This window comes from Gorilla gorilla, chromosome 9 (genome assembly GCF_029281585.2).
Source record: "Gorilla gorilla gorilla isolate KB3781 chromosome 9, NHGRI_mGorGor1-v2.1_pri, whole genome shotgun sequence".
In the NCBI taxonomy this organism is placed as follows: domain Eukaryota; kingdom Metazoa; phylum Chordata; class Mammalia; order Primates; family Hominidae; genus Gorilla; species Gorilla gorilla.
The window spans coordinates 133,017,489-133,045,157 of NC_073233.2; the positions used below are offsets into that span (position 1 = coordinate 133,017,489).

At 44.2% G+C, this 27,669-nt stretch overlaps 2 protein-coding genes and 1 pseudogene across 34 annotated transcripts in view; 2 read left to right on the top strand and 1 right to left on the bottom strand.

Annotated features, from left to right (window-relative positions):
- SLC37A2 (solute carrier family 37 member 2) overlaps positions 1 to 9,824 on the top strand; it is a 34,475-nt gene extending 24,651 nt beyond the window's left edge. For 2 of the 3 annotated variants that reach the window (XM_004052357.5, XM_004052358.5), the window contains one exon: positions 213 to 9,824. In XM_004052357.5, the coding sequence (XP_004052405.2) occupies positions 213 to 228 (16 nt within the window). In that variant the 3' untranslated portion in view covers positions 229 to 9,824. The remainder of the gene's footprint in view (positions 1 to 212) is intronic. The other variant, XR_010129216.1, reaches the window with a different exon arrangement.
- Positions 9,123 to 23,964, bottom strand: TMEM218 (transmembrane protein 218). Of its 31 annotated transcripts, none has more exons than XM_063693640.1 (7): positions 23,689 to 23,933; positions 23,042 to 23,381; positions 16,084 to 16,173; positions 14,858 to 14,933; positions 14,245 to 14,441; positions 13,309 to 13,411; positions 9,123 to 9,851 (listed from the first exon to the last, which is right to left on the bottom strand). In XM_063693640.1, exons 5-7 carry the CDS (start codon positions 14,352 to 14,354, stop codon positions 9,717 to 9,719), a joined length of 348 nt encoding a protein of 115 aa, XP_063549710.1. In that variant the 5' UTR covers positions 14,355 to 14,441; positions 14,858 to 14,933; positions 16,084 to 16,173; positions 23,042 to 23,381; positions 23,689 to 23,933; the 3' UTR covers positions 9,123 to 9,716. The 31 variants fall into 31 exon arrangements, with proteins under 31 accessions (XP_063549710.1, XP_063549708.1, XP_063549718.1 ...); XM_063693638.1 differs by having other exon boundaries at positions 23,641 to 23,792; XM_063693648.1 differs by lacking the exon at positions 23,042 to 23,381 and having other exon boundaries at positions 23,687 to 23,964.
- Positions 23,965 to 24,073: 109 nt separating this feature from the next.
- Positions 24,074 to 27,068, top strand: LOC101130192 (keratin, type I cytoskeletal 18-like; annotated as a pseudogene).
- The last annotated feature ends 601 nt before the right edge of the window (positions 27,069 to 27,669 follow it).

The window sequence follows — 27,669 nt, forward strand, 5'->3', positions numbered from 1 at the left end:
CAGGTGTGAGCCACCGCACCCGGCCAGGTTTTAAATATTAATCTAGCTTGCTATTTCCTGCCTGAGAGGTGAAAGGGAGGCCTCATTACAGAGAACTGAGATGAAAGCAATGATGAAGGGACCCTAGGACCCTGCCTTTCCTCTCCCCACTCAGCAGGAGCTTATGAAGTCGTCTCACTTTCTCTTCTGTCCCCCCTCTCCTCTTCATGCAGATATAAAGAAATATGAGGACCCAATTGGAACAGCAGCATGGAGGGTCCCAGTTGGGTCCCCAACGTGCTCCCCATGGGCAAGACAATGGAAACTTCCACAAGTAGGGGAGGCAAACCCTCTTTATTGAACATTAGCCAGCCCAGCCCAGACCCAGGGCTGCCTAAGGGCACAGAGATTCTCCATGGGAAGGGGACTGCCAAGCATGAGGAAATAGAAGATTCAGGGGCCTGAGCTCTGGAAGCTGCAAGCAAAAGGGATGGGACTAGGGCTGAGTTGTGTCTCCATTTTGATAAGGGAAGGATATGCTCAGATTCTTGCTTGTTCAGATTCCAAGACAGAAGGCTTCACAAGGCCAAGGCCTGGAAAATGTGCATCTCTCCTTCCCATGTTAAATTTTAACCTCTGTAATCTGCCTGTATCTATAGGTGGGCATCTCACTCCATCAAAGGAGCCCAGCCTCTCTTTGTGCCTCTATCCATGAAACAGTCTTCTCTGTGCATTTCCCCAAGCTGGGCCCTCTTCTACCCTCCATTTAGGCCTGTTGATAACTCCATTACCCGCCCATCACTGCTGTTCCTCCAGGGCCAGCACTCGGGCGAGGCAGGGGAGCTGCCTTCGGTACATAATTTGAAGGGGCACTCCCTCTTGGGCACATGCCGGCCCTGAGTGCCTCCCTTGCCTCACTCTGATCCCGGCCCCATAATGTCCTCAGTGGAAGGTGACTGGGGGCCGGTGCTGTGAGGAGAGTAGAAAGAGGGGTTGGCATGACTAAAAATACCAGTATGTGTATTAAGTATTTTGAGAATGAAATGCCAAGGAGTGCCTACTGTATGCCAGCTCTGCTCTAGGAATGGAGTAGACAGTGGACATAAGAAGGACTTATGCCCTGAGCACAGGTGCCAACGGTGACAAGACTGGCAAGACGTGAGGGCATGAATGGTTCATTCAGGCAGCTGCTGCAGGTGTGGTCACCTGGTGCCATCTGCTGCTCCCTTTTCCACTTTTCTATGTCCTCCTTCCACCCCAAGTCCCGGATCACTCGCTGTCTTCTGGCTAGATCTTGGCATCTCCATCTGAGCCTAAAGTTGCCCACTGGCACCAATAGATTCTGTTTGACCTGCTGTGCCCATGCTCATCTTTGTCAGGTCTTGGCTTGGCAGTGAGCGAGGCTGGCATGGGGTGCTGAAGTGGGGTCCCAGTGAGAGGTGACAGCGTGCTGGCAGTCCTCACAGCCCTCGCTCGCTCTCGGCGCCTCCTCTGCCTGGGCTCCCACTTTGGCGGCACTTGAGGAGCTGTTCAGCCCACCGCTGCACTGTGGGGAGCCCCTTTCTGGGCTGGCCAAGGCCAGAGCAGGCTCCCTCAGCTTGCAGGGAGGTGTGGAGGGAGAGGCGCGAGCGGGAACCGGGGCTGCGTGCAGCGCTTGCGGGCCAGCTGGAGTTCCGGGTGGGCATGGGCTTGGTGGGCCCCGCACTCGGAGCAGCCGGCCGGCCCTTCCAGCCCCGGGCAGTGAGGGACTTGGCACCCGGGCCAGCGGCTGCAGAGGGTGTACTGGGTCCCCCAGCAGTGCTGGCCCACCTGCACTGTGCTCGATTTCTCGCCGGGCCTTAGCTGCCTTCCCGCGGGGCAGGGCTCGGGACCTGCAGCCCGCCATGCCTGAGCCTCCCACCCCCTCCATGGGCTCCTGTGGGGCCCGAGCCTCCCCGACGATTACCACCCCCTGCTCCACGGCGCCCAGTCCCATCGACCACCCAAGGGCTGAGGAGTGCGAGCGCACGGCGCGGGACTGGCAGGCAGCTCCACCTGCAGCCCCAGTGCGGGATCCACTAGGTGAAGCCAGCTGGGCTCCTGAGTCTGGTGGGGACGTGGAGAGTCCTTATGTCTTGCTCAGGGATTGTAAACACACCAATCAGCACCCTATGTCTAGCTCAGGGTTTGTAAGTGCACCAATCGACACTCTGTATCTAGCTGCTCTGGTGGGGCCTTGGAGAACCTTTATGTCTAGCTCAGGGATTGTAAATACACCCATCGGCACTCTCTATCTAGCTCAAGGTTTATAAACACACCAATCAGCACCCTGTGTTTAGCTCAAGGTTTATGAGTGCACCAATCAACACTCTGTATCTAGCTGCTCTGGTGGGGCCTTGGAGAACCTGTGTGTGGAAACTCTGTATCTAACTAATCTGATGGGGACGTGGAGAACCTTTGTATCTAGCTCAGGGATTGTAAACGCACCAATCAACGCCCTGTCAAAACAGGCCACTCGGCTCTACCAATCAGCAGGATGTGGGTGGGGCCAGATAAGAGAATAAAAGCAGGCTGCCCAAGCCAGCATTGGCAACTCGCTCGGGTCCCCTTCCACACTGTGGGAGCTTTGTTCTTTTGCTCTTCGCAATAAATCTTGCTACTGCTCACTCTTTGGGTCCACGCTGCTTTTATGAGCTGTAACATTCACCGCGAAGATCTGCAGCTTCACTCCTGAGCCCAGCGAGATCACGAGCCCACCAGGAAGAACGAACAACTCCAGACGCGCTGCTTTAAGAGCCATAACACTCACCGCGAAGGTCTGCAGCTTCACTCCTGAGCCAGCAAGACCACGAACCCACCAGAAGGAAGAAACTCCGAACACATCCGAACATCAGAAGGAACAAACTCCAGACGCGCCACCTTAAGAGCTGTAACACTCACCGCGAGGGTCCGCGGCTTCATTCTTGAAGTCAGTGAGACCAAGAACCCAGCAATTCCGGACACACCAGGACCACCAAGTGGGTAGGTTAAAGCTGATGACAGTGGGCACTCTTGAAGGGGATGCTCATGATATTGATGATGTGTGGGCAAACGGGGAGCTTAGAGCTCCACGCAAGATAAAAGCCTTGCATTTCCTGGGACGTTGTGGGCTGGTGCGTTAGCCGGATACACACCCTTCCACACTGAAGCAGTCTGCACAGCGCCAATGGCAACAAACAAGGAAGGCTCCTCCTGCCTGCAGTCACTTCAGCTCTGAGCGCAGGAGTCAGCTAGGGACCTCCAAGTCCTCAGCCCACAGGGGCAAGAGCTATACTCTGGCCTTATGTTCAGCATTCAGGAAAGCTGCTCTCTGCTGCTCTTTGACATTGAGAATGAAATGAAATTAGTGATTCATTTAACTTCACATTTGGTCTCAATTAAGCTCAAAATGTTCTTCCTTAGAGATGCTCCAATAGCACTTGTAATTAAGGAGTTTAAGGAGAAGCTGTGTTGCTTATATGAGCCACTAGATGGTGACCCAATCCCATCATACAGCCCAGGGTGGGCTGTGGTTCCATCCTGCTTCCCGGAAGAGAGACAGGAGCAGAGGCCTCTTGACTTTTCAGACTTTCAGCTTGCTTTCTGCTTCAGAGGGCAGGGGAAGAGGAATGGGTCTCTCGAGGTCTTCTCTTCCCCAGCTGCACTGCTTACTAACTTTAAGCCTGTTTCATCATCAGGAAAATGGTGACATTATCTACCTCATAGGATTGGTATGAAGGGAGACACATACTCAACACACTCCTGCCCTTGAAGAACTTGTCTAGTTAGGGGATAAATAGGAAAACACACGGAGACAGTGACTCCAGGTGAGAGCTATGCTGTTCATTAGTCCAGCCATGCAGGAACACGGCTGGCAGAAGGGCGATTCCAGGAGCAATGGGAAGAGTCCTTCTTCCTTATGAAGGCAGAATTCTGAGGACTTGGATGACTCATTTGATAAGGTAGTGAGGGGTAATGGAAGAGGGAGGAAGTTAACATGACTACTTATCCAACTCCTAGGATGTTAGGCCTTAGAGACTGAAACTGAACAAATGGCATTGGCTCCTACCAGCAGGTAAGTGTGGCACTAGACACATGCAAAAGGCATTGTGCGAGCTCAGGGTCTGGCCTCAGAAATGAGGACTTAGGCTGTGGGCAGGGAGTTGGAAAAAATACTGAAGGTTGGGAGAACCCCAGCACTGAGATCTGCCTGTCTGCACCCATCTCCCAGGTCCCAGGTTACTGGCCCTGTTTGGGCAGCTCTGGGCACAGCCTGTTCACCAGAGGCCTGGTACCTGCCTTCTCCCTGGGCCTCAGCACTCACTCACACGGGGCTAATGTAGGAGCATTACGTTAATTAGTTATTCATTTAATTTAACTTCACATTTGGTCTCAATTAAGCTTAAAATGTTCTTCCTTATAGATGCTACAATAGCACTTGTAATTAAAAAGCAGTAACTCTTTGTGTTTCTCCCTTAGAGATCCACTGGGAGGCTGGGTGAGTGTGTGTGGGGAGGTTGGGGGAGGAGGAGGAGGAGGCAAGAGGCAAAGAAAAGAAAGGGAAAGAAGCTCTTGGTCGGTCCTAGCACCATGAGGCCACCACTAAGACTGAGGCTGGCAGGAGGAACTCAACACATCCTGGGTGTCTGAGTGGGGGTGGGAGAGTTGCTGTTGGGAATCCTGAGAAGTGACAAAGGAGCAGACCTCCTACTGAAAGGTGTGGGGGTAGGGAGGATGGCAGATGGGGGTGGAAGGAGGCAATGCTTAGGGGAGAAGGGGCCCTATATTCTGTGATAGGTACAATGTGCCCCCATAAGATGTCCACATCCTAATTTTCAGAACCAGTGAGTGTTACCTTACATGGCAAATGAGATTTTGTATATGTGATTAAGGATCTTGAGATGGAAAGACTGATGGGGTGGACCCAGTGGAATCACAGGGCTCCGGATGAATCACAGAGGGAGGCAGGAGTGTTGGGGATTGGCAGATGCTGCTCTGCTGACCTTGAAGACTGAGGAAGGGTCCACCAGCCAGGGGGATGGGGGTGGCCTCTAGAAGGTAGAAAAGGCAAGGAAATGGGTTCTCTCGAGGCTCCAAAGCCTTTCCTTTACCCCCTGAAACCCATTTCTGGTTTCTGACCTCCGGAGCGATAAATGTGAATTGTTCAAAACCAGTAAGTCTATGGCAATCTGTTACAACAGTAATAGGAAATTGATAATATTCCCAGTGTAAAACTGGGGTATGACCAATTTAACGGCAGGAAAATAACCACAGGCAAACAAAAGAAATCTCCAAAGCTTAAAACAAGTGAAGGGGCTGGCCTCATAGCATTTAGGCACAGCATAAGGGCTACTGTGTGACCACCTCACCCGAGTTCTCCGAGGGCAGGACTTGGACCAAATGCACAGACTATATCATCTCTGGCATGATGTGATGTAAACCATTAAAAACACACTTTCTCATTCTGTCTGTGGCACTGAGCCTGATTTTGATCCCAGCTCTCATTTCTTTGGTGGCAGGAAACTGAGAAAAGAGGGTGGGGGGGTAGGGACTCAGAATTTTTTTTTTTTTTTTTTTATAAACAGTCATCACCAATAATCTGCTAGGGACAGAGATCAAGTAGAAAACAAAACAAAAATTCCTGGTGTGTGGCTTTGATTCTGCCATTGGCACCTCTGAAAACTGGCCCAAGTCTCAACATTCCAGCTGGATGGTGCTTACAAGAGAGGTGGCAGTGTTCTCGAAACTTGAAAACATAGTCTACTAGCAGCTCAGCTGTTTAGTATCTCCGAGCAAGGGGACAACCAAAGTCTAACAGCAGAGACCTGCCAGAAACACTGGGCTAACGGGTGAAGCTATCTCTGAGGCCTGCGTGCCTGTTCACGCTTTTCCCCAGACTCCTGCTCAATTCCTAAGATTCTGGTTTTTCCACCAGACTCAGCTACTTTTCCTTGGTATTTCTGTCAAGTGGATTTGCACTGCCTGCCCTTGTCCCTCCTTTTCCTTCGAGTTTATCTTATGGAGCAACGCTCTATAACAGACAGTAGTCAGGCTCTTAGACTCTAGAGCCAAACTGCCTGACTTTGGATCCTGACTCCTGTTTACGCCTACCAGCCCGTGCCTGTTCCCCATCTGTGAAATGGGGATATTAAGAGTACCTACTTCATACAGCCGATATGAGGAAGACATAATACTTACAACACACTTAGAAAAATGCCTAGCACATGTTTGCTAAATGTAACAAAAATTGTTATTTTGACATGTGGAACCCTAGACTTATTTCCAAGTATTGGGATGGAACTAGAGATTAAAGGTTGAACTTTATGAACTATAAAATCTCTTCCAATCCTGAGTTCTTATGCTCCTATGAGGATAATCAACACTTTTCTAGATTCGTTTCCATACGGTTCTGATTCTCACATCTGGAAATTCATTTCTATGTAACAGCCAGATACTTAAAGGTTTAAGCAAAGGAATTATGATTGAATGTTTGTTATTCGTACTAAAATGATCATTAGAATCCTTTAATGAAACTTTTACCTTTTTGGATATGTGTTAGGAAAATGTCAGGTACAAATAGCTAAGAAACAGTATTAACCAATGTAAAAATAAGGAGTTACTTGAAAGTCAAAAGTGATCTTTCAACTATTTGAGAAATGAGATGTCAGGAATCCTGATGTCAAGTTGGAGCCCCACTTCTAATTAACTGTGAAACTTTTTAAATCCCTTGTCCTCTCTGCCTGTTTCTCATCTGTGAAATAATCACAGCAGGTTTCTTTACACATTGAGCAAAAAATAAACCAGAAACACTTCAACTGCAACAACCATGAAATAGAGTTGATACTAAAGTTTCTGTTAAATAACAGAACAAAAAATGGATTGCTTTATGTTAGAATAAAAACATTTAAAAATAAATTGGATGCCCTCCTTCCAGGAAGGAGTGAGGAAGACAGTCTAGACACCTTACAGCCTAGTTCTTTGATGGGCTTACTCCACCAGGACTAGTGCTTTACACCCTACGGGCACACAATATATGCTGAATAAATGGCAGGATTCAAGAATGAATGGCTATGTACTCCCTAGTCCCTGGACATTGGTATGGTAATTCTGATGCAGTTTTACATTAAATTTACATTGTACACAAAGAATGGTAGCTTTACTTCCATTTTTATAAGTGAAAAATTTAAGGAACTTATCAACAAATTACCCATTGTGATCTCCATTGTGGGGATAGGGTGGTATCCTGCTAATTCAGCTTTTGTCAGGATACAATTTTAAGACGCTAAGAAATAACCTATTTTCTTATATAGAAACCCAGATTTACTCTCCCTCTCCACCTTCTAAACAGTGGGGATCACCAGTCTTCCACAGGATCCCCTCTGGGTAGGGAACAGTATAGGAGGGAACATGTTCTAAGGCCACTGATCACAGAATGGTTCTGAACACTAAGATGACTTCTGTCTGTATTTAAGGAATGACCTCTGAGCCCTGTCTCCAAGAAGGCCATGAGCATACAGGGTACCATAACAGACATTGACTATAGGGTTATCCCATGCCAAACTCTCAGTGAAATTCATTTTGAGCCCTCTCAGCCTTCTACGTCTTATCCCAACCCCGCGGGGCTTTTTTTGCATAACTGCATTGAGTATGCAGGTAGAAAGAAATCTATCATTCATTTCACCACAGCTGGTAATTATAGACTCCAGGTCTGTAGACTGTAGGTCAAGTCAAGCTGAAATAAACTTTGCACAGGGTATTTTTTTTTTTTCCTAAAGCCAATCTTTAACATCTAAGCCTTTCATTTACATCAGGCAAAAAAACAAAAATTAGAAAACAGTAGTATTAAGGATAGAATTTAGTTTCCAACCTTAATACACTTTCTTCCATCTAAATAGTCACCCAAAACCTCATAGTTATTATCCATTGATCTAATAGTTGAATAACTTTTGGGGGGAATAAAAAAGATGGAATCATGGTCAGGAACCTGTAAGAGTTTTCCCAGAGTTACTTCTTTAGCAAGGCTCTCAGAAGAAGGTAACAATTGGCAGCTTGTGCTTGTTAGGAGCCAAGCTTCCACTTGGGCTGCAGGGAGACTCACAGAGTAGCGCAATAGCATGAGGCCCCCAGCTTGTCTCAATTCCCTCAAGACTTATGCATTCTTTTTTCTCTCCCTCAATCTGCTGAGAGGATGTTTCTTCTTTTCTTACCTGTGTGCCCTAGGCCAGATTAGGAAACTATTTCCTTTGAAGTTTTCTGTACAAAGCCTTATCTGCAAAGTTTTTCCAAACTAAGTAAGATAAAGGAAATGGTTCAATGTAGGGATAACTATACCTGGCCCTCACCAGCCCATGACTCTCAATGGTTACCTGTTCTCTCTTCTTGGAATTTAGAGCTTAGTTGCCTGTGGGGTGGCAGGACTGGGTACCTTCTCTACCCTGAAAACAGAATTGAGGAGAGAAAGTGAAGGAACAGTGTGGCCTTAACCTACCTGAAGCTCTCAATCAGAGTTCCACAAAGCCTAGTGTGTTTTCTCTCTGAGACAAGCCCTGGGGCCTACCACACCTGGGTTTGCACACTGGCTGTTAGGTGAAGGTTGGGCAAGTCAGCTGATCTCTTTAAGCTTCCATTTTTTCTACTTTAAAGTGGGGATGATAAAAATGAGACCGTTGTAAAAATTAAATAAATTAAACCTCAAAGGAATTAGTGTGCTACTGGCATAGAGCACGTACTCCATCAGTGATCTCTTTCCAACTTGTTTTCTTGGTTCTTAATTTTAAGCCAGAAGATTCTTTTTCAAATGGCTCTAGGGAGTCAGGATCAGACTTCCAAAGTGGAACCTGACCAGAGCCCCTCCATTTAATGCAAATTTCATTTGGTCTGGGAGATCAGACAGGTATAGAGTTATATCTGATGTTGAGCATATACCTTCCTCACTAGCTTTGGAGAAAGGGCTACAAAGATGAAAAGTGAAGACACCCCAAAATGGACTCATGGTAATTAAATAAGGCACACACAGCCCACCACATCATGGAAGAAAAAAACCTGCAGATACATGGCAAGACAAAAAACAAAAAACAATATTTCCATACCTTTCCTCTAATCCCAAGGAAACCTAAAGAACTTGATTAAAAAGCCGTGGCCAAGAGTTCGAAGTGAAAGTCAGCCCTTTAGCTATTATTTATTGCTTTATTAGAGCAGAGGGAAGTGACACTCATTGCCTTCACAGAGCTCTGCAGAAATATATGCACAGAGTGGTCAATGACCAACATCTGAGTAAGTCTTCCAAATTATCACATTAAAATAACCTTTCAAATTTGAGTGCCTCGCCTTTGCAAAGGAATGCAACCTCATAATGAAGAATTTTATATATTATCAAAAAGAACCAGAAGCCCATGTGCTTTTTTCCCCAAAATCCACTTACTAAGGACTTGAGTGAAAATCCACTCTAAGCAGATCACTGTTACTATTTCCCTTTCAAAACAGTTGGAAATCCTAAGGTACGGGTACTAAGAAGATAGCAATATCCTTCTTAAGCTGGTAAGAATCTAGCCCCACAGGGACAATTTGGCAATCCTGTTTCTGGAAGCCAGGACTCAAGAGATTTGTCTTAGTGATGGACGGATACCCCTCTAACCTTAAGGCATGAGGGCTGTCAAAACAAGGCTCTGAATAGTGCCTTCCTGCTCATCAATGTCATCACAATGAAGGAGAGAACAGGTTTTCGTTTTCCTGAAGAGTGGTCAGTAGGAGTGCAGTGGTTTGGCGTAGATCGGCTCCAGAACATAATGGATTAAAACCAAGAAGAGGCCTCCAAGGAAGATGGCACTAAGGAAAGCCAGCAGGACATAGCGGCCGATGAAAAAGTCGTCCACAATCTGGAGAAAGAAAACATCAAAATGAAATTACTACCAGTTAGGCACCCTGGCTGGGTTAACCTGAACTCCATGATGAGTGGGCCAAGAGTTAGTTCATGTGTATAACTTCCAGTAACATCCTGCCCTGAGTCTCCTCTGTACATGAGAAAAAAGAATCTTTTCCTCAACTCCCTGAGCAGGTAGACACAAGTCAAGAAGGGATTAATGAGGGACAGGGAACAAATGGCTCAATTTAGGACGTTGGTAAACACTTTGAGGTCCCTGGATGAATTCTTTTATATTCTGAAATCTGTTATCTGAAAGAGTTAATGAGAAGCTTTTGCTTGGTCCTAGAAAGGGTCATTTTTGTTGTTGCTAAAATACATTTTATTACAGAGAATTTTAAACTACATAAAAATGCAATAGTATAATAAACTCCCATGTATCTGAGACCCAACCCCCAAAATCATCAATCCATTGCCATTTCAGGAGGGTTCATTTTCAAAATGAAAGGTGACTCTTTGAAGCTATCAGCGGAAGAGTCCCATGCCACGGGGCAGGGAAAATGGCCATTTACCTGAGATACTAAAACACTAAGAGGATAGGTAACTTGCCCCAAAGCAGACAGTGGGCTGCCTGGCCTTACACTTGAGGCCCCAAAGATGTTGGTCTTTGCTGACAAAACCCTATAATTGGTGTTGGCTCTACCCACTTGTCCACTGTCCCCTTCCAGAGCTCCACTCTCCCCAGATCCAAATGGTGGTGCTTAAATTTGGGCAGGAAAAAGCAATTTAATCTATAGACCTAATGGAGCAACACCACCAACCAAGTGGCTGACTGACTTCACAGAAACTTTGAAATCCCAGTACCTAGGAGAATCCAAAACAGCTGAAAGGCAATTGTGGCAGACAGAATAATGGCCCAAAGATATCCACATCCTAATCCCCAGAAATTGTGAATATGTTAGATTATATGTTAAAGGAGAATTAAGATTGCCAATCAGCTGCCCTTAAAACAAGGGGTATTAATCTGGATTATCCAATCCAGGTGGGCCCAATCTAATCACAGGATCCTTCTAAGTTGAATAGGGAGGTGGGAGAGAGGGTCAGAGCAAGAGAGGTGAGGATGGAAGCATCACTGAGGTGTGATGTCACTGGCTCTGAAGATGGAGGAAGAGAGTCGTCAGCCAAGGAATACGAGCAGCCTCTAGAAGCTGGAAAGGATAAGGAAATGGATTCTCCCCTAGAACTTCTGGAAAGGAATGCTGCCCTGCCAACCCCTTGGTTTTAGCCCAGTGAGACTGATGTTGGACTCTAACCTACAGAACTGTAAGATAATACATCTGTGTTGGGAGCCATTAGTTCACATAATTTGTTACAGCAGCAACAGAAAACTAACACAGCGGCCATATGCAAAGTATCTCTCAGACCCGAGCCCTAGTAGGATCACTGAGGTCCAAAGACACCTCAGCTGCTCCAGAGATTACCCCAACAGTCAACTTACAACAAAGGTCAGTTTGATAAAACAGCTTTAACATAACTTTGACCTTGGCTCCGGTACTGAACAAGTCTCTTGCGGGCCACATGTTTGCTCGTTCGACACGTTTCACTTTTTAATTAGCCAATTAGCAGGCCTTGGGTGCAGAAGGCCCAGGCCATGTATTATTGATACAGCATTGAGCCAGGCTGCTGCAGAGGCCCGCTCTCAAAACCTGAAAATGAGAACTCCAATTCTGCCGGCCATGCTGACAAAAGTATTTTGCTCAAACCCCATTCTTGTCTCCTGGGTCTGAAACTCATATGACAGACAATCGAGGGATTGATTTCAAAAATGTGTTTGCTCTGTGCCCTTCTCCCGATGTTTACATCTGCAGCATCCAGAAATGTGGCAGCCCACATCACTCTCCCCCTTAAAAGACAAGGAAAGCAGCTGGGTGCGGTGGCTCACGTCTGTAATCCCAGTACTTTGGGAGGCTGAGGCGAGTGGATCACCTGAGGTCAGCAGTTTGAGACCAGCCTGGCCAACATGGTGAAACCCTATCTCTACCAAAAATACAAAAATTAGCTGGGTGTGGTGGCACATGCCTATAATCTCAGCTACTCGGGAGGCTGAGGCAGGAGAATTGCTTGAGTCCGGGAGACGGAGGTTGCAGTGTGCCGAGATCATGCCACTGCACTCCAGCCTGGCCGACAGAGTGAGACTGTCTCAAAAAAAAAAAAAGATAAGTGAGGTGGGAATTTGCCCCTGGCTCACACATGTGGTACCCACACCTCCAGAGTGTTTTCCAAATACTGACAACAAACTTGTGTCCATGGAAATAATTCCTTAAGTGTGTGTGGTAAAGTACTATTTCTCTTGGAGTTTAATTTCCTTCCTCTTGCCATAGTTAATCCTACAGTGTCAATTTTAGTTCAAAAGTTACACATATAATCTTGTGTACTGTTGTTGTCTAGTGTCAAAATGCTAACCCATGAGCTCTCTGGGACTGCCCTGGATATTCTGTTAAGTTCTCAACACTGAAGATTTTGAAGACGGACCTCAGCTTGAATCCCTGTTCTGCCTCTTGCTATGTGACCTTGGGCAAGTTACCTTAACCTCTGACAGACTCAGTGTTCTTACCTATAAAATGGGGATAATAATGGTACCTATGTCATACTACTTAGGGCTGTCCTGAGGTTTAAATGAGACAGTGCAAACAAAGTGTTTGGCACAGGACCTGGCACACGGAAATCCCTTAAAGAATGTTAGCTATTTTCATGACTATCACTTAAAACATCAAAATGAAGGTTGAGAGGAAAGCTGTGAGAAGCAGTAATGGGACAGAAAAGGTCAATGTCATTGTCAAGATCCCATGGGTCTGAGACCAGCCATACATGGTAAAGCCATGGTAAAGAACTCCAGAGAAGGATTCTGAGAGAGATAATAAAAATCCATTTAAAGACGTGGGTGCTGGCAGGTATGGTCCCAGGCATGAGGACCAAAGAACTCCCAGAAGACTGTTGGGAAAATTCTAGCACATGCAGTTGGAGAAGCATGTCCTCAGCACCCTCAGGGCAGCACATCAATTTCAGCCCAGGATCTGCGGTTAGGAGCCCAGGCTGCCAGGAATGGGAACACTTCATCTTGGGCGCAGGCCTGCGACTATCCCTATTTCATTTTCTTTCTTTTCTGTCCCCATGGTACGAGGTGGCTTTCCAACAGGCTGTTTTCAACTTGATGCAAACTGAAGATGAGACCAAATCAGGCAAATAACTGCCTGGGGGGGTTGTAGATGGAATTCAGAGTAAGATTCTTTTCCTGAGTGAAGGGGTAGGGGAACTTAAAACTCCCTCTGAACTTTCCCCGTCATTGGTTGAACTTTACAATGCTGACATCTCAGGCAACCCGATGTCAGGGAACATCAAGGGCAGGACGGATGTGCAGACCAAGAGAAATAAGAATCACAGCTCAGGAGGCAAAACGAAACCAACAGCTTTACCTTAACTTCCACCTCTGGGGCTGGGAATTCACCAGCTCGCGGGAAAAGCAACAGAACTGATGTGATGATCACAGCACCGAAGAATAAAAAAATGACAGAGAACCTGGGGTCGAAAAGACAAATTATTAAAAGCACTGTCTACAATTTCTTCTTTGATCAGTTAGGTCTGGACAGTCTCTTCCTTGGAGCCAATATTCTATGTTTCAGTCCCTTAACAATGTCCAGAGGCCTGCTGTCAACAACCTCTTCATCCCAAAGTCCTTCTTCCTAGACAGGTACCAGCTGGGTGCATTCCCATTTATTCTTGGTAATTCCCAATTCCTAAGAATGGAAATGTGTAGTTTTTATTTTTACTTCTGCCCAAAGTCATAATCAAGAAAAACCAAAGCATCCCCTCTCCACCTCCAACAGTATTCTGTTGTTTTTAGAACAGAATACTTTAGAAAATTCTACAACTCTCTGCTTCATACTAACACTGTCTTGCCAGAGTGCAACTCTAGTGTTTTCAGAGTCGGTTTATGGCCTAACCCTATTCTGAAGGCAATGCCTGATATAGAAAGCAGGCCCAACTCATCAAATGTTGCTTTCGTTTTCCTGGGTCCAGGGCTAGAGCCTCGGGGACTGGACCAAGCCTCTGCCATAAATCTGAACAATTCATAAACACATACACATACAACCTCAAGAAATTCAATAAGCAGTGAAAGCAGAATTTCTTGCCACAGTTAGAACTCAAGAACACTACTTCCTTCTCCTCCCATCTCTGCTCCAGAGCATAAATAACACAGTTAGTGTTTATAAAAAGAGGTTAAAATGCAACTCATTCAAACTGCCAGTAATTACAAAACTGATCTCTTAAATTCTAAATGTTTAGTGAGCATCAGCGATTTTGCCTCTAATTGCTTTACCTAGGACTCCCAGTTGGACAGAATGCCTTACCTCGCCGCCCCGGAGGCTCTGGACAGCAGCACACACAGCAGCAGCACTGCCACCCAGAGCAGGGCTAAGATGAACACGCCCGCACCGACTCCGAGCACAGTGCCAGCCATCCCGCGGGGAGGCAGCGGCGGCCCCCCGCCCTGCGCGCCGCACGATCAAGTGTCCTCTGTGCTCCAGTGCCGCCTTCCTGCGACACACTCCCGTGAAAGCATTCAGACAAATACAGAAAGCCTAAACTCATTACAGGTTATTTTTTGATGATCAGTGTGTTAGGAGGATTACTCAGTACAGGTCATTAATTTTCAGAAATGTCCAGTCCCAGAGTCCCTTAATGGAAACTGGAAATTTAGAACCCAAAGCTTTTCTCTTTGGTGGGGACTGAGAGGGTGTTTTCCGCTCTGCGCTCAGAAGTTTTTTCTGAGTGTTTCCTTTCAAATTTGGTACCTGAGTTCTACTTTGACCTCTTCCCCCAGCCCACGGGAGGAAGCTGAACCCTCTCTGGATACAAAACCCTACCTAAGAACTGGTAGAAGACACCAGGGCATGGGAACTCCAGGGCCAAAGCAGAAGTTGAAGCTCTCAGGTTAAATCCATGGTGTGAGCTGTGACTCACCAGGCAATCGATCACAAGACAGAAAGTTCCCACTCTGTTGTCGAGTTCTAATTCAAGAGGACGAAAACTCCCAGTCCTTAAAGAAGAGGAACAGCCATCACTATTTTTGAACATTTACTGTGTGCTAAGTGCCGTACAAACATATCTCATTGAATCCCGGCGCGAAGCTTCTGAGAAAGGTATTACTATAGCCATGTTACAGAATGGGTAAGTGAGATATAAGCACGATGGGGTATCTATTAGTTTCCTAATTAGCAGCTCAAAATAGAAATTTATTTTCTCATAGCCCAGCAATCCAAAATAAAGGTGTCAGCAGGGCTGTGCTCCCTCCAAAGGCTCTAGGGCAGGGGTCCCCAACCCCTGGGCCATGGACTGGTACTGGTCCATGGCCTTTTAGGAACTGGGCCGCACAGCAGGAGGTGAGCAGCAGGCAAGCCAGCGTTACCGCCTGAGCTTCGCCTCCTGTCCTATCAGTGGCAGTGGCATTAGGTTCTCACAGGAGCACGAACCCTATCGTGAACTGCACGTGCGAAGCATCTAGGCTGCAGGCTCCTTATGAGAATCTAATGCCTGAAGATCTGAGGTGGAACAGTTTCATCCAGAAACCACCCCCCTGCATCCCCCTGTAGAAAAACTGTCTTCCATGAAACCAGTCCCTGGTACCAAAAAGATTGGGGATCAGTGCTCTAGGGGAGAATCTTTCCCTGCCTCTTCCAGCTTCTGGTAGCTCCAGGCACCATTCACTGGCTTTTAACTCACAACTCCAGTCTCTGCCTCCATCTTCCCATGGCATTCTCCTGTGTCTGTCTTCACCTTTTCTGTCTCTTATAACGGTACTTGTCATTGGATTTAGGGTCTGTACAAATAATCTAGTATTATCTTGAGATGCTTAACTTAATTAAATCTTCAAAGACCCTTTTGTCAAACAAGGTCATGGTCACAGATTCCAGGGGTGAGGATGCGGACATATATTTTTGGGGACCACCATTCAACTCACAGCAGAGGAACAGCACACCTCACTACCTCTCCTGGTTTTCCTTTTCAGCATCGGAGACAACTCTTAAGCAAACACATTCCTCTAGGTTGCTGGTTTTCTTTACCCTTATGGTTTAAATACCATGAAAATATTAGCTATGAGAAGTTATAAAGTTATTGGAAAGGAGGGTCTAAGCATGAACTGCTAAAAAAAAATACGTTTATTGAATCAACATTTATGATGTTCTCACCATGTAAAGCACTGCGCTATAAGCTGGGGATGCCAAAGGTGAATAAGATATCTTCTGACAGAAGCTCAAGGTCTATTGGAGAACATTGTCCTGAAAACAAGTGTCCATATTACATTCTGATTAATGGTAAAAGCGAAGTGCAGTGGGAACTGCAATAGTGAGAGGGGCTTTACAAAGGAAGTACTCTGCACAGGCACGTTTAGGAAAGAATCAGAGTGAAAAGATGACAGAGTGAGGGGAGATGGGACCTGGGGCCCACCTGCATGCCTAACTTCTCTGGGGAGCAGTCTGCCCTCATTAGGGCCACATGGGCACCATCTCGGTCACTCTAACACGCCTGGGGTTTCCCCATCTCTGGGTCTTTGTACTTGCTGTTTCCACTGCCTGGAACTAGCCCTCAACCCCAAGCACTCCTGCTACTATTTGTAGGACTGGCTTTCCTCAGCCTTCTGATTTCTGCTTAAATGTCACTCCTCAGTGAGGTCTTCTCCGAGTGTCTTCTCTAAAGTAACCCCTCAAACACTGACTCTCCATCACTCTATTTCCTTCAGAGCATTTTTCACAAAACTAGTTAATATTTTCATTTATTTGTTTACAAGTTTATTTTCTGTCTGTCCAACTAGAATAGTAAACTCCACGAAGGCAGAGACCTGATATCTTTCTCACTGTAGTAACCCCAGTTCTTAGCACAGAGATTATGCACAACAAGTATCTGTAGGAGGAATAAATGACACAGTGCTAACAAGTCCACAAACATCAGGTTAGGGAGTGAAAGGATCATATGGAGTTTTAGAAAGATGACTGTAACCTCTGGTCAATATGCTGGACAGAAGTTAACAAGGGAAGTGCCTCATACAACAGCAAACACATAAATGTTCAATAAAATAGAACAAGAAGAATTTAGTACACAGCAGAGCTCTAAAGCAATAAAGAAAAATCATTAAGTGCTATAAAAAAATGTAACTCAAGGCCTGAGCTGAGCCTAAAAGTCTACGAGGGTCCTGGTGCCTGATACAGACCTTCAGGGTGATTCTCTTCAGGGCAGATAAGGTCTCAAGCCCACGATGGCAAAGAACTAGCAATGAGAACAATGCAGAAAGCTGGGCCCTCACAGGGTTGACCAGTTTTTGAAATAGGGTCTAAATAATTTGCTACTGACTTAGTTGAAAGGAAGCTGGCTGAGTGCTTCAGGCCACAGGTCAAAAAACAACAGCCCAAGAGAAATCTGAATCCCCACCTCACATCATATCCATGTGTGAGATTCAATACTACCAATGTGATATGGGAATCCCAAATAGAAAGATTAACATGAAAACTAGACTAAAAGTGAGAACCCATTGGATCCCAGCAGAGGCAAAACTAAACCCACAGGCTGGCATGCAAGAATCCCTCAAGAGTAAGTGTAAAACAAAGATGTTTTCAGACATACAAAGGGTGAAATGTAGTACACCTCTCAAGGATCCTCAGTGAAAGGGCTACTCAGAGACATACTTCAGCAAGAAGGAAAATGAACCAAGAAAGGAGGTATGAGATATAGGAAGCATGGTGAGAAAATTATTAAGAAATATTGACAGTAAAGATTTCTGTAATAATGACAATTTTTGAGGGGTTAAAAATCAGAAAGGACTAAATATTACTCAACAGTTATATGGTAGATGGAAAAGGATAGTTCAAAGTTAAAGCATTCTACAGTGATTTTGTTTTGGAGGAGGTATATGTTTTTTAAGCTAAGTACACAAGTTAAAAAAAACATATAGGTAAACAGCAAGCAACAGAATTAGAAAAAATAGCTTCTATACTAGTAAAGTGAAAAAAAATAAAGAAAACAGAAAGTGGGGCAAGGGTCAGTGGGTGTGAGGTGGGTGGCAGAACAAAGAATACGCAAGGAAAATGGAAAATACAAAATAAGATTGTAAAAATAAACCCAAATACAACAGTAATCATAGTACATGGAAACATTATATTTGACTACTAAAAGAAATTCTCTTAGATTTTTCTTTTTAAAAATAGCTGTGTACAAAAGCTCTACAGAAAGTATAATGAGAGGCTGAAAATAAAGAGATTGAGAAAGACATGCAAAGCAAATATTAACAAGACAAAAACCAGGGAAGGAGGGAATAGGGAGATGGTGAATGAGTATAGAGTTTCAGTTTTGCAAGATGAAAGCATCTTGGAGCTCTGTTTCACAACACTGTGAATATACTTAACACTGCTGATCTGCACTCTTAAAAATGGTTAAGACAGGAAATTCTGTTTTTTTGTTTTTGTTTTTGTTTTTTTATAAGCCACAGTTGGAAAAAAACCAAGTGAAACAAAATAAAATATAAGCTATGAAGCAATATTAGTACCAAGCAAAACAGATGTAAAGCTCTGAAAAATATTAAGAACAGTGACAAAAGGAACAATTCAGTAAAAAGATACAACCTGAAACAAATGTGAACCTAACAACAAAACCTCCAAATATATAAAGCCAAAACTGACAGAAGTACTACAATAAATGGATAAAACCACTAATTTAGCGGGAGATTTTAATATATGTCTCAGAAACTGATAGACCAAGCAGATAAAAAAGAATAAACACTTGAGAAAGAGGATACCTGAATGAGAATAAATATGTAAAAAGGTGCTCAACTTCATTAGTCATCCGGAAATTGCAAATGAAAACCAAATTCAGTACCTTCATATACCCACCAGAATGGCTAACATGAAAACAACAGACAACACCAAGTGTTGACAAAGATGTGGAGTAACTGGAACCCTCATATACGGCTGGCAAGGGCCATAATTTGTTAACCACTGCTTTGGAGACTATTGGCAGTATCTAATAAAGCTAAATATAAATGCATCCTACATCCAGCTCTTCTATTCTTAGGTGTATTCCCAACAGAAATGCACACCTAAATTCAAAAAAAAGACATTGCAGCCCTACCTGAAATAGCTAAAACCTTAAACAATCCAAATATCTGCCAATAGAGTGGATATAGTACTCTACAATCTATTCATTCATACAGTATATAAAGCATTATGTAGTATAAAGCAATGAGAATAGTATAAAGCAATGAGAAAGAACACACTACAACTATACTCAACAATGTGGATGAATTTCACAAATATTAAATGAAAAAAGCTAGAGGCTAAAGAGTTCATAGTATATGAGTCCATTTATATAATGTTCAAAACAGGTCAAACTAATTTTAGGGGCTGGAGGTCAGGCGTGTGGTTGGCTTGTGAAACATAGTGACTGTAGGAGGTTCAGGGAGATGCTGATAAAATTCTGTTTCTTGATCTGGGTTTTGGTCACGTGGGTTTGTTCATACGGTGATGTTGTATCTAACCATGCACTTAGGATTTATATACTTTTCTGTATGTGTATTACCCTTCACTAAAATGTTTACAGAAAGAATATTAAGAGATGTATCAGCCATGTGTAGTATATGGACCCTTATTTGGTCCTGATTCGAACGAAGCATTGCAAAAACCTTTTATGAAATGATTGGGGAAATCTGAAGAATATTCAGATATTTGATAATATTATGAAATTACTGTTTGTATTTTCAGTGAAAAAACGCTATTAAAAAGATGATATTATTATATTGTTAAAAGATTATTTATGATAAAGATATATGCATACACATGTAGCACATTACAGATAACAGAAAAGGGTTTCTAGGAGCTTTCTATTACCTCAGTGAGAGGAGGTGAAGGGGCTGACATGAAACAAGACTGGTCATGAGCTAGTTGTTGAAGCTGGGTGATGAGTGTGTAGATGTTTGCTATCCTATTTTCTATATTTCTGAATATATTTTAAACTTTCATAACAAAAAGATGTGGATATGTATATATATATATATATATATCTGCATAAATATGAATATAAAAGATGAGTAAGATTTGTATAGCTAAAATTATAAAACTTTATTCAAAGACAAAAAAAAAAAAAAAAGAGAGAGAGGACCTGAATAGAGAAATAAAGCAGACCTGAACAGAGAAATAACCTGTGTTCCCGGATGGGATGGTTCAATTAAAAAAATCTCAATTTTCCTTAACCTATAAAATCAATGCAATTCTAACCAAAGTCTAAAAACAATTTTTTGTGGAACTTGAAAACGGATCCTAAATTCATATGGAAGAGCAAAAACCCAAGAATAGCCAAAACAATTTTGAGAACTAGGATGGCAACTTGCCTTTCTTGTTACCAACTGCCGCAAGACACATTGAAAAACCAAAGTAATTAAAACAGTGTGATAGTGGCACAAAGACACATGGCCCAGTGGTATAAAATCAAGAACCCAGAAACAGATCCATGCATTTGTGAGAACTTCCTACAGCACAGAGTTGGCTTTATGATTCAGTGGGTAAAGAACTTCATAGATAGTGTTGGGACAAATGATTCTCCAACAGGAAAATAATAAAACTAGATCTCTATATGATATACAGAAGTCGATTTTAAATGGAAAGTAATTCGTAATGAAATAGCATATGTTTAAATATACAAATGTTCAGGCTGACTACACTAGAATACATAATGAAGTACAGTAGTCAGATGCTTGCACCTAAACTTAGAATCACCACGAATGCAAAAGCTTCAAATGCAGACTATGCAGGTGTGTTGTTCTGGCAACTCAAATACCACGAGCTGTGCTGCCTTCAGTTATGTGATTTGCTAGAGTGATGAACAACTCTTGTTAAAGTTCCAAACCACAAATAAGTATAATTTTCCTCTGATTTACATTAGAGTTGCATTCCTGGAAATTTTACTATATTAAACTGTGCCAAAAAATACATTATGTTTATACAAAAACCGGAGTTAGGCTCTACACTCAGATAATTATAAATGAGTATCCTGTGGGATACTCAAAAGTTGCACAGGATGCAGGACAATTCTTCGTTGTGAGGACTGTCCCATACATTACAGAACATCCAGTATCCGCAGTCCTGATCTGTAAGCCCCAGTAGTGCCTCCAATCAAAGAATAACAAAATACATCTTCACACATTCCAAAATACCCTAAAACGGGCAGCAACATCTTCTTGGGGAACCCCTGTTCTAGAAACACTCTTGCATAAAGAGACATGTACAAGTTGTTTATTGCAGCTTTGTTTACAATAGCAAAACATCAGGAAAAAACCTAAATGTCCATCAATCAGGGAACAGATACAATATTATATATTCATAATAAATACTTAAAATGAATGAAATTGATCTATATGTATTGATGTGAATATATCTCAAAAACAATGTTGAGTGACAAAAACAAGTTGCAAAATGGAACCCACAGTATGATACTACTTGTATTTTTAAAATTAATACAATCTAAACAGTAATATATGTTTCTGACGAACATATATACAGCAAAAGTATAAAAACATGGGCATAAATGATATATGACTATTTCAAAAGACTATTTGCCTCTGCAGAGGGAGGAAGGAAAGGGAATGGGGTTGGGAGTGGAAATAAAAGGGATCTGAACTAAATCTGTGATGTTTTATTTCTTTAAAATAAAAAACTTGAGCTGGTGTGCCAAAATGTTAATATTTATTAATCTGATTGGTGGAACATAGATATTATACTACCCAATGTACTATTTTCTGTTTTTAAATTTTTCGTGATAATTTTTAATTTTTAAAAAGGTAATGGGCAGCAGGATGCATATGAATTGGGTGACCAGTTAGGAAACTATTGCAGTTCTCCAGATAAGGGATGATGAGGGTCTGAACTCCAGTCTTAGCTGTGTCAAGGGAGAAGGTGTTAGAAATGACACAAGTTTCTAGCTTAGTTGACTGAGCTAATGGTACTGCCCTTAAGAAAACAACGATTTAAATTTAATTTGTGCTGTTCTGGATATTACACAAATAACCTAGAAGACTTGGACCAACTCTAACAGAATAGAGGGCAAATGGTAGTTGAAGCTGGCTGGCGCCATTAGAAATGTTGCCCTTCAATCCCCCTTAGTAGCTTAAGAGTTCGTGAGACATTGGATTTATATATGGTATGGCTTTAAAGTAATAAGATAAATATTCCCAAGCTCTTTTAAGAATGGAGCTCATAATTTTATAAGCAAACTATACATTTTCTTACTAAGCATAGAAAAGAAGGGCTGGGTATAGTACAGAGTGCTGCTATAGGGGAATAGAGAACATCTAGTCATTTTTATCTTATTTAAATGTGAGAATAATATCTGTGATAATTTCCCATATTAGAATAGCTAAATTATTGTTATTGAGTACAATACAATAAAATATAAAATCGGGTTCATGCCATCATTAAACCTTCTTTGAGAAGCGATGGCTTGGCCAACCCGATTTCAAGGGTAAGTCCATTTACTTAATATCTGTGGCATTTAAAGCAGGTAGATTGGAGTGGAAAAAAAAAATTTAAATTTGAACAGTTCAGCAGCTGACAACAAAAGCAACTACAGGGCTAATGTTTTCCTTCTGTGCTCAATGCTGTGAGGTTTTTCTCTGAAAGAGTTTGTTCAAAACCTTTTAGATGTGTGTGTTCATTTACTGGTTGTTTCTACATACCCTTTCATCCAGCTGTCAGAGAAAATAGGAATAAATGGACTGATCCCTGCACAGGTAACCTAATGGATTAAAAATACGGTACTCATCACCAGGTTGATCATCATAAGCGAGAATACTAACGGCCATTATAAGATGACTTACTACCTAAGACAAATGTGGATTCCTCAGAGGGTAATGTGGCCTAAGTGCTGCTGCTGGAGGGAGATATCTCACCCATCCCCCGATTTTCACACTGACTCAAGCCCTTGAAAGCAACAGAAAACAGTGGGTTACAAGGAGTGAAGTGCTCCTCTGCAAGAGTCCTTTTCACTTTGCTTTATAGCTGTTTTCCAAACCTTCAAAAATAACGGGGGGGTTACTTTCACACTTTTATGTTTCTACTTTAAACACTTCACTATCTTTTGAATTTTAAAATATTAGAATAACGCCTCTACCTTTGTAATTAGATAAAATGCAAGCCTGGGGAAAAAATCAGTTGCCAAGCTCCCAAAATGCCACCGATGTAGCATCTGCTCTTAACACGTTGATAGAAAAAGGAGGATCAGTAAACCTAGGTCTCTTCCTTGCATCCCTCTCCTGGACGGTGTTGTGGGTTGGAAGCGCTGCAGAGCCTCGGTCTATCCGCTCTCCGCATCTCACAGCACTGCAGCCTGGGAACACCCCACTTGAACTCTAAGCTTCTTCCCAACCCTGTTGCAGATTCAAACTGGCGACAGGAAAACGATGCCCCCCATGTCTCGTCTTCAGAATGTGCACCTGGCCACCTCCCAGGAGCTAGAGAGGGATTAAGGTCTCGGTCATAAGAGATCTGAATCAGGCACTGACACTTCCTTTTCTTAAGAGCATGAAACATAAAACAGTCCTTCCTTCTCTGCCTCCAATTAAGTATTTATTAGCCAGGCCTTGGGTCCAGATCAGCGGTAAGGGTGGTCTGCGAGGTCCGTGCACCGCCGTCCGCCCACGCCTTCTTCCAACCACCTCAGCCCGACCCTCCACTTTTCTCCCTTCCCCGCAGCCGCCCCGCTTTCCTCACCTCTGCCCCCTTCACTTGGATCCACTCTCCCCCAGGCTCTACTCACACCTCAGATTCCGGCGCGTTCCAGCCCACCGGGCTCTGGTTTACTTAGGGCGAATCACAAGTGGGCTTTCATTTAGGTTATTTAAGATTCACTAATCAGCGTTGCTCTTTCAACGGCCAACTTCTTCCTCATTAGCTTACGCCTAGCGCGGCTCCCGGCAACGCCGAGCGCGGTGGGTTGGCTCGTCACCCTTCGTTACGCCCTCCGATTGGTCGGTGCCTGTCGGCCTTTGGACCGACCTCAGTTCGGTTGGGTAGCAGCGGTCCGAGCTGCACTCCCCCCCCTCCCCACTCCACTGTCAATCACACCATCTCTCCGTAACTCATTGGGCCATTGGTCAGTCTAGCCTGAGGGCGGGTTGTTGGGCGGAAGAGAGAGGCTTCTTCCGGCCTCAGTCACTGTCACCATAGAGATTGCCCATCCAGGCAGCGAAGCAGCAGGGCCAGGCAGATCAGATCTCGAACTCCAGAGAGCTGCACAGTCATCTAGACATCAGTGCCTTTTCCGGGGCCTGATGAACATCTCAATCCCCAACCCACTGGCTCGAGTGGGGCGCAAGATGTGGTGGACAAGGCAGCTCAGGCCCGGTCATTAAGTGTCCCCAACAACCCTCCTGGAGGGAACTGAGGACGAAGCACCAGTTGTAATAACGGCACGCTTCATTTATCTTTATCTCGACTTGTTTTATTTGGTATTTAATTCTTCCATTAGCCTTGCGAAACAGACAAAGGCAAGGATCATTCTACCCACGGGACAGACTGGGGAAGAGGCCCAGGGTCCATCAAGTAAACCCTCTGCCGCCAGGCTGCTGGAACTGGAGCTGGCCCACGCTATTGGCAGACTGCTGTTACCTAACTGCCAACTAAAGCTTGCCATGACTTTGCTTTGAGGCTATGGCCTGTTAGACCAAAAGATGCATCAATCAGGACAACCAAAGGAAGTAGGACAGAGGCTGCGTGCTCCACCACTGAATCAAGAAGGGGAAACAAACAATAATCAATACCAAATTGGAGAGCTGCACCGTTTGAACCTTTGACCTTAAACAAAATTTTAAGAAATATCATGAAGCAACCTATTCAATCTTAGAGCACTTAATCTCTGATTTAAGGAATTCTCCTGAATCACAGCTTTATGAACCAAAAAGAAGAAGATGCTTGAGTTTCATCAACTGCACGTCTCAAATTTATTCAACTTTTGAGGCTTCATTTGCAATCACATAAAGTAACCAATGATTTGTTGTGTGTTTAGCAACTTAACATTACTTGGCCCAGTGAGAAGCTCTGTGGCTAAGAAATCCTTTATTTTGATGAATTCATTTCACTGGAACTGAGTGTTGACTGCAGCTATGTTCTGTTAGGAACTGCGAAGATATACAAGAAATGAGATGTGACTCCCATCTTAATAGCCTGTGGTTTTGTAATGTTAGGTCAACAACGCATGAAACAACTAGGAAACACTTTAAAGCAAGATATAACAATGGGCCAACCCTATTGTACAATTAATTTCTCCAAAATATAATAATACTTCATATTTGCAGAACATTTTGTAGTTTCCAGAGCACTTCTTCCCTTGTATTATTTGGGGGATATTTTGTCATGGCTGGAATTAATGTGTGTGTCTTTATCATAGAGCTAGAACTAATGCTGGGTCCTAGCATATGAGTAGGAACAGGAAAGGTGGAACAGAATCCAGGGAGAGAAAGTAGTTTGAGCAAAGAGGCCAAGGCAAGAATGAGCACTGAGTATCTGGAGAATAATATGGAGACAAATGATGGAAAGTAATGTGTAGAAAAGCTGGTCAGAACTGGCTCTGAGACCTTAATATTTTGGAGGAAAGTGGTCAAAAGTTCAAAGTTTGAGATTGGAAAAGTTAACTTCCTTACACATCTAATGATCATACTGGCTTCAGTTAAGCTATAAATTAAAAATGGGCATGGCTTAACAGAACTTGAGTCCTGTCCTCTCGCTTTTCTCCTTAGGCAGAATGAGCTTCACCATTTGCTTTACCACCTCCACCAACTACCAGTCCCTGCATTCCATCCAGCCACACAGCCACAGCGTCCAGTTCATCAGCAGCACAGCCAAAGTCTATGCAGGCCTCAGGGGCGTGGGCTCCCGGACCTCAGTGTCCTTCTCCACCAGCTTCTGGGGTGGCTGGGGGTCTGGAGGCCTGGCTGCAGGGATGCCAGGGGTCTGGAAGGAATGGGGTACATCCAGAATGAGAAGGATACCATGCAAGGCCTGAATGATTGCCTGGATTTCCTACCTGGACAGAGTGAGGACTCTGGTGACCAAGAGTCAGAGGCTGGTGAGCAAAATCTGAGAGCACTTGGAGAAGAAGAGACCCCAGGTCAGAGCCTGGGGGCATTACTTCATGACCATCAAGGACTTGAGGGCTCATATCTTTGCAATTTCTGTGGACAATGCTTGTGTTGTTCTACAGATTGACAATGCCCGTCTTGCTGCTGATGACTTTAGAGTCAAGTATAAGACGGAGCTGGTCATGTGCCTGTCTGTGGAGAGCAACGTCAGTGGGCTCCACAAGGTCACTGATGACACCAATGTCACTCGGCTACAGCTGGAGACAGAGATGGAGGCTCTCAAGGAGGAGCTGCTCTTCATGAAGAAGAACCAAGAGAAGGAAGTAAAAGGTCTACAAGCCCTGATTGCCAGCTCTGAGTTGACCATGGAGGTAAATGCCCCCAAATCTCAGGACCTCAGCAACATCATGGCAGACCTCCCGGCCCAGTATGATGAGCTGGCTCAGAAGAACTGAGAAGAGCTGGACAAGTACTGGTCCCAGAAGACTGAGGAACACACCACAGTGGTCACCACGCAGTCCACCAAAATAGGAGCTGCTGAGACGACATTCATGGAGCTGAGATGTATAGTTCAGTCCTAAGAGATCAACCTAGACTCAATGAGAAATCTGAAGGCCAGCTTGGAGAACAGCCTGAGGTGGGTGGAGGCCCGCCATGCCATGCAAATGGAGCAGCTCAGTGGGGCCCTGCTGCACCTAGATTCAGAGCTGGCACAGGCCCAGGCAGAGGGGCAGCACCAGGCCCAGAAGTATGAGGCCCTGCTGAACATCAAGGTCAAGCGGGAGGCTGAGATTGCCGCTACTACTACTACTGCCGCCTGCTGGAAGATGGGGAGGACTTCAATTGTGGTGATGCCCTGGCCAACAGCAACTCTATGCAAACCATCCAAAAGACTGTCCAGGATAGCGGACGACAAAGTGGTGTCTGAGATCAACAACACCAAAGTTCTGAGGCGCTGAGCCAGCAGAAGCAGGGTACCCTTTGGGGAGCAGGAAGCCAATAAGAAGTTCAGAAGTCATTGGATGTCAAAAATAAATTGATAAGTAAAAGAATGGACATGAATGAGGAGGTACTCCAAAGTTTTTTACGTCTTCCTGAATGGATATAACATTATTAGGTTTTCTCTCTCTTAAGAGGGGATCCACCTCCCAAGTACTCCCCAAATGCACCCCTTAACTAGGAGCAGGGTGTTATTAATAGTTTTCTGATTAAATGATATCATATCCTCTCAATGAGATTGAGAGAAGTGCCGTCATCATAGTGCTTCATCTTTGCTGTCTCAGAATCAAAACTGTGTCCCTCACTCTAAGAAAGACTGATTATTTGATCATCTAATTTTTCTCTTTTAAAAAATTGCCTTCCCTGGCCGGGCATGGTGGCTCATGCCTGTAATCCCAGCACTTTGGGAGGCCGAGGCGGGATCACCTGAGGTCAGGAGTTTGAGACCAGCCTGGCCAACATGGTGAAACCCCGTCTCTACTAAAAATACAAAAATTAGCCAGACGTGGTGGTGCACACCTGTATTCCCAGCTACTGGGGAGGCCGAGGCAGGAGAATCTCTTGGACCCAGGAAGCGGAGGTTGCAGTGAGCCACAATGGCGCCACTGCACTCTAGCCTGGGCAACAGAGTGAAACTCCATCTGAAAAAAAAAAAAAAATCTTC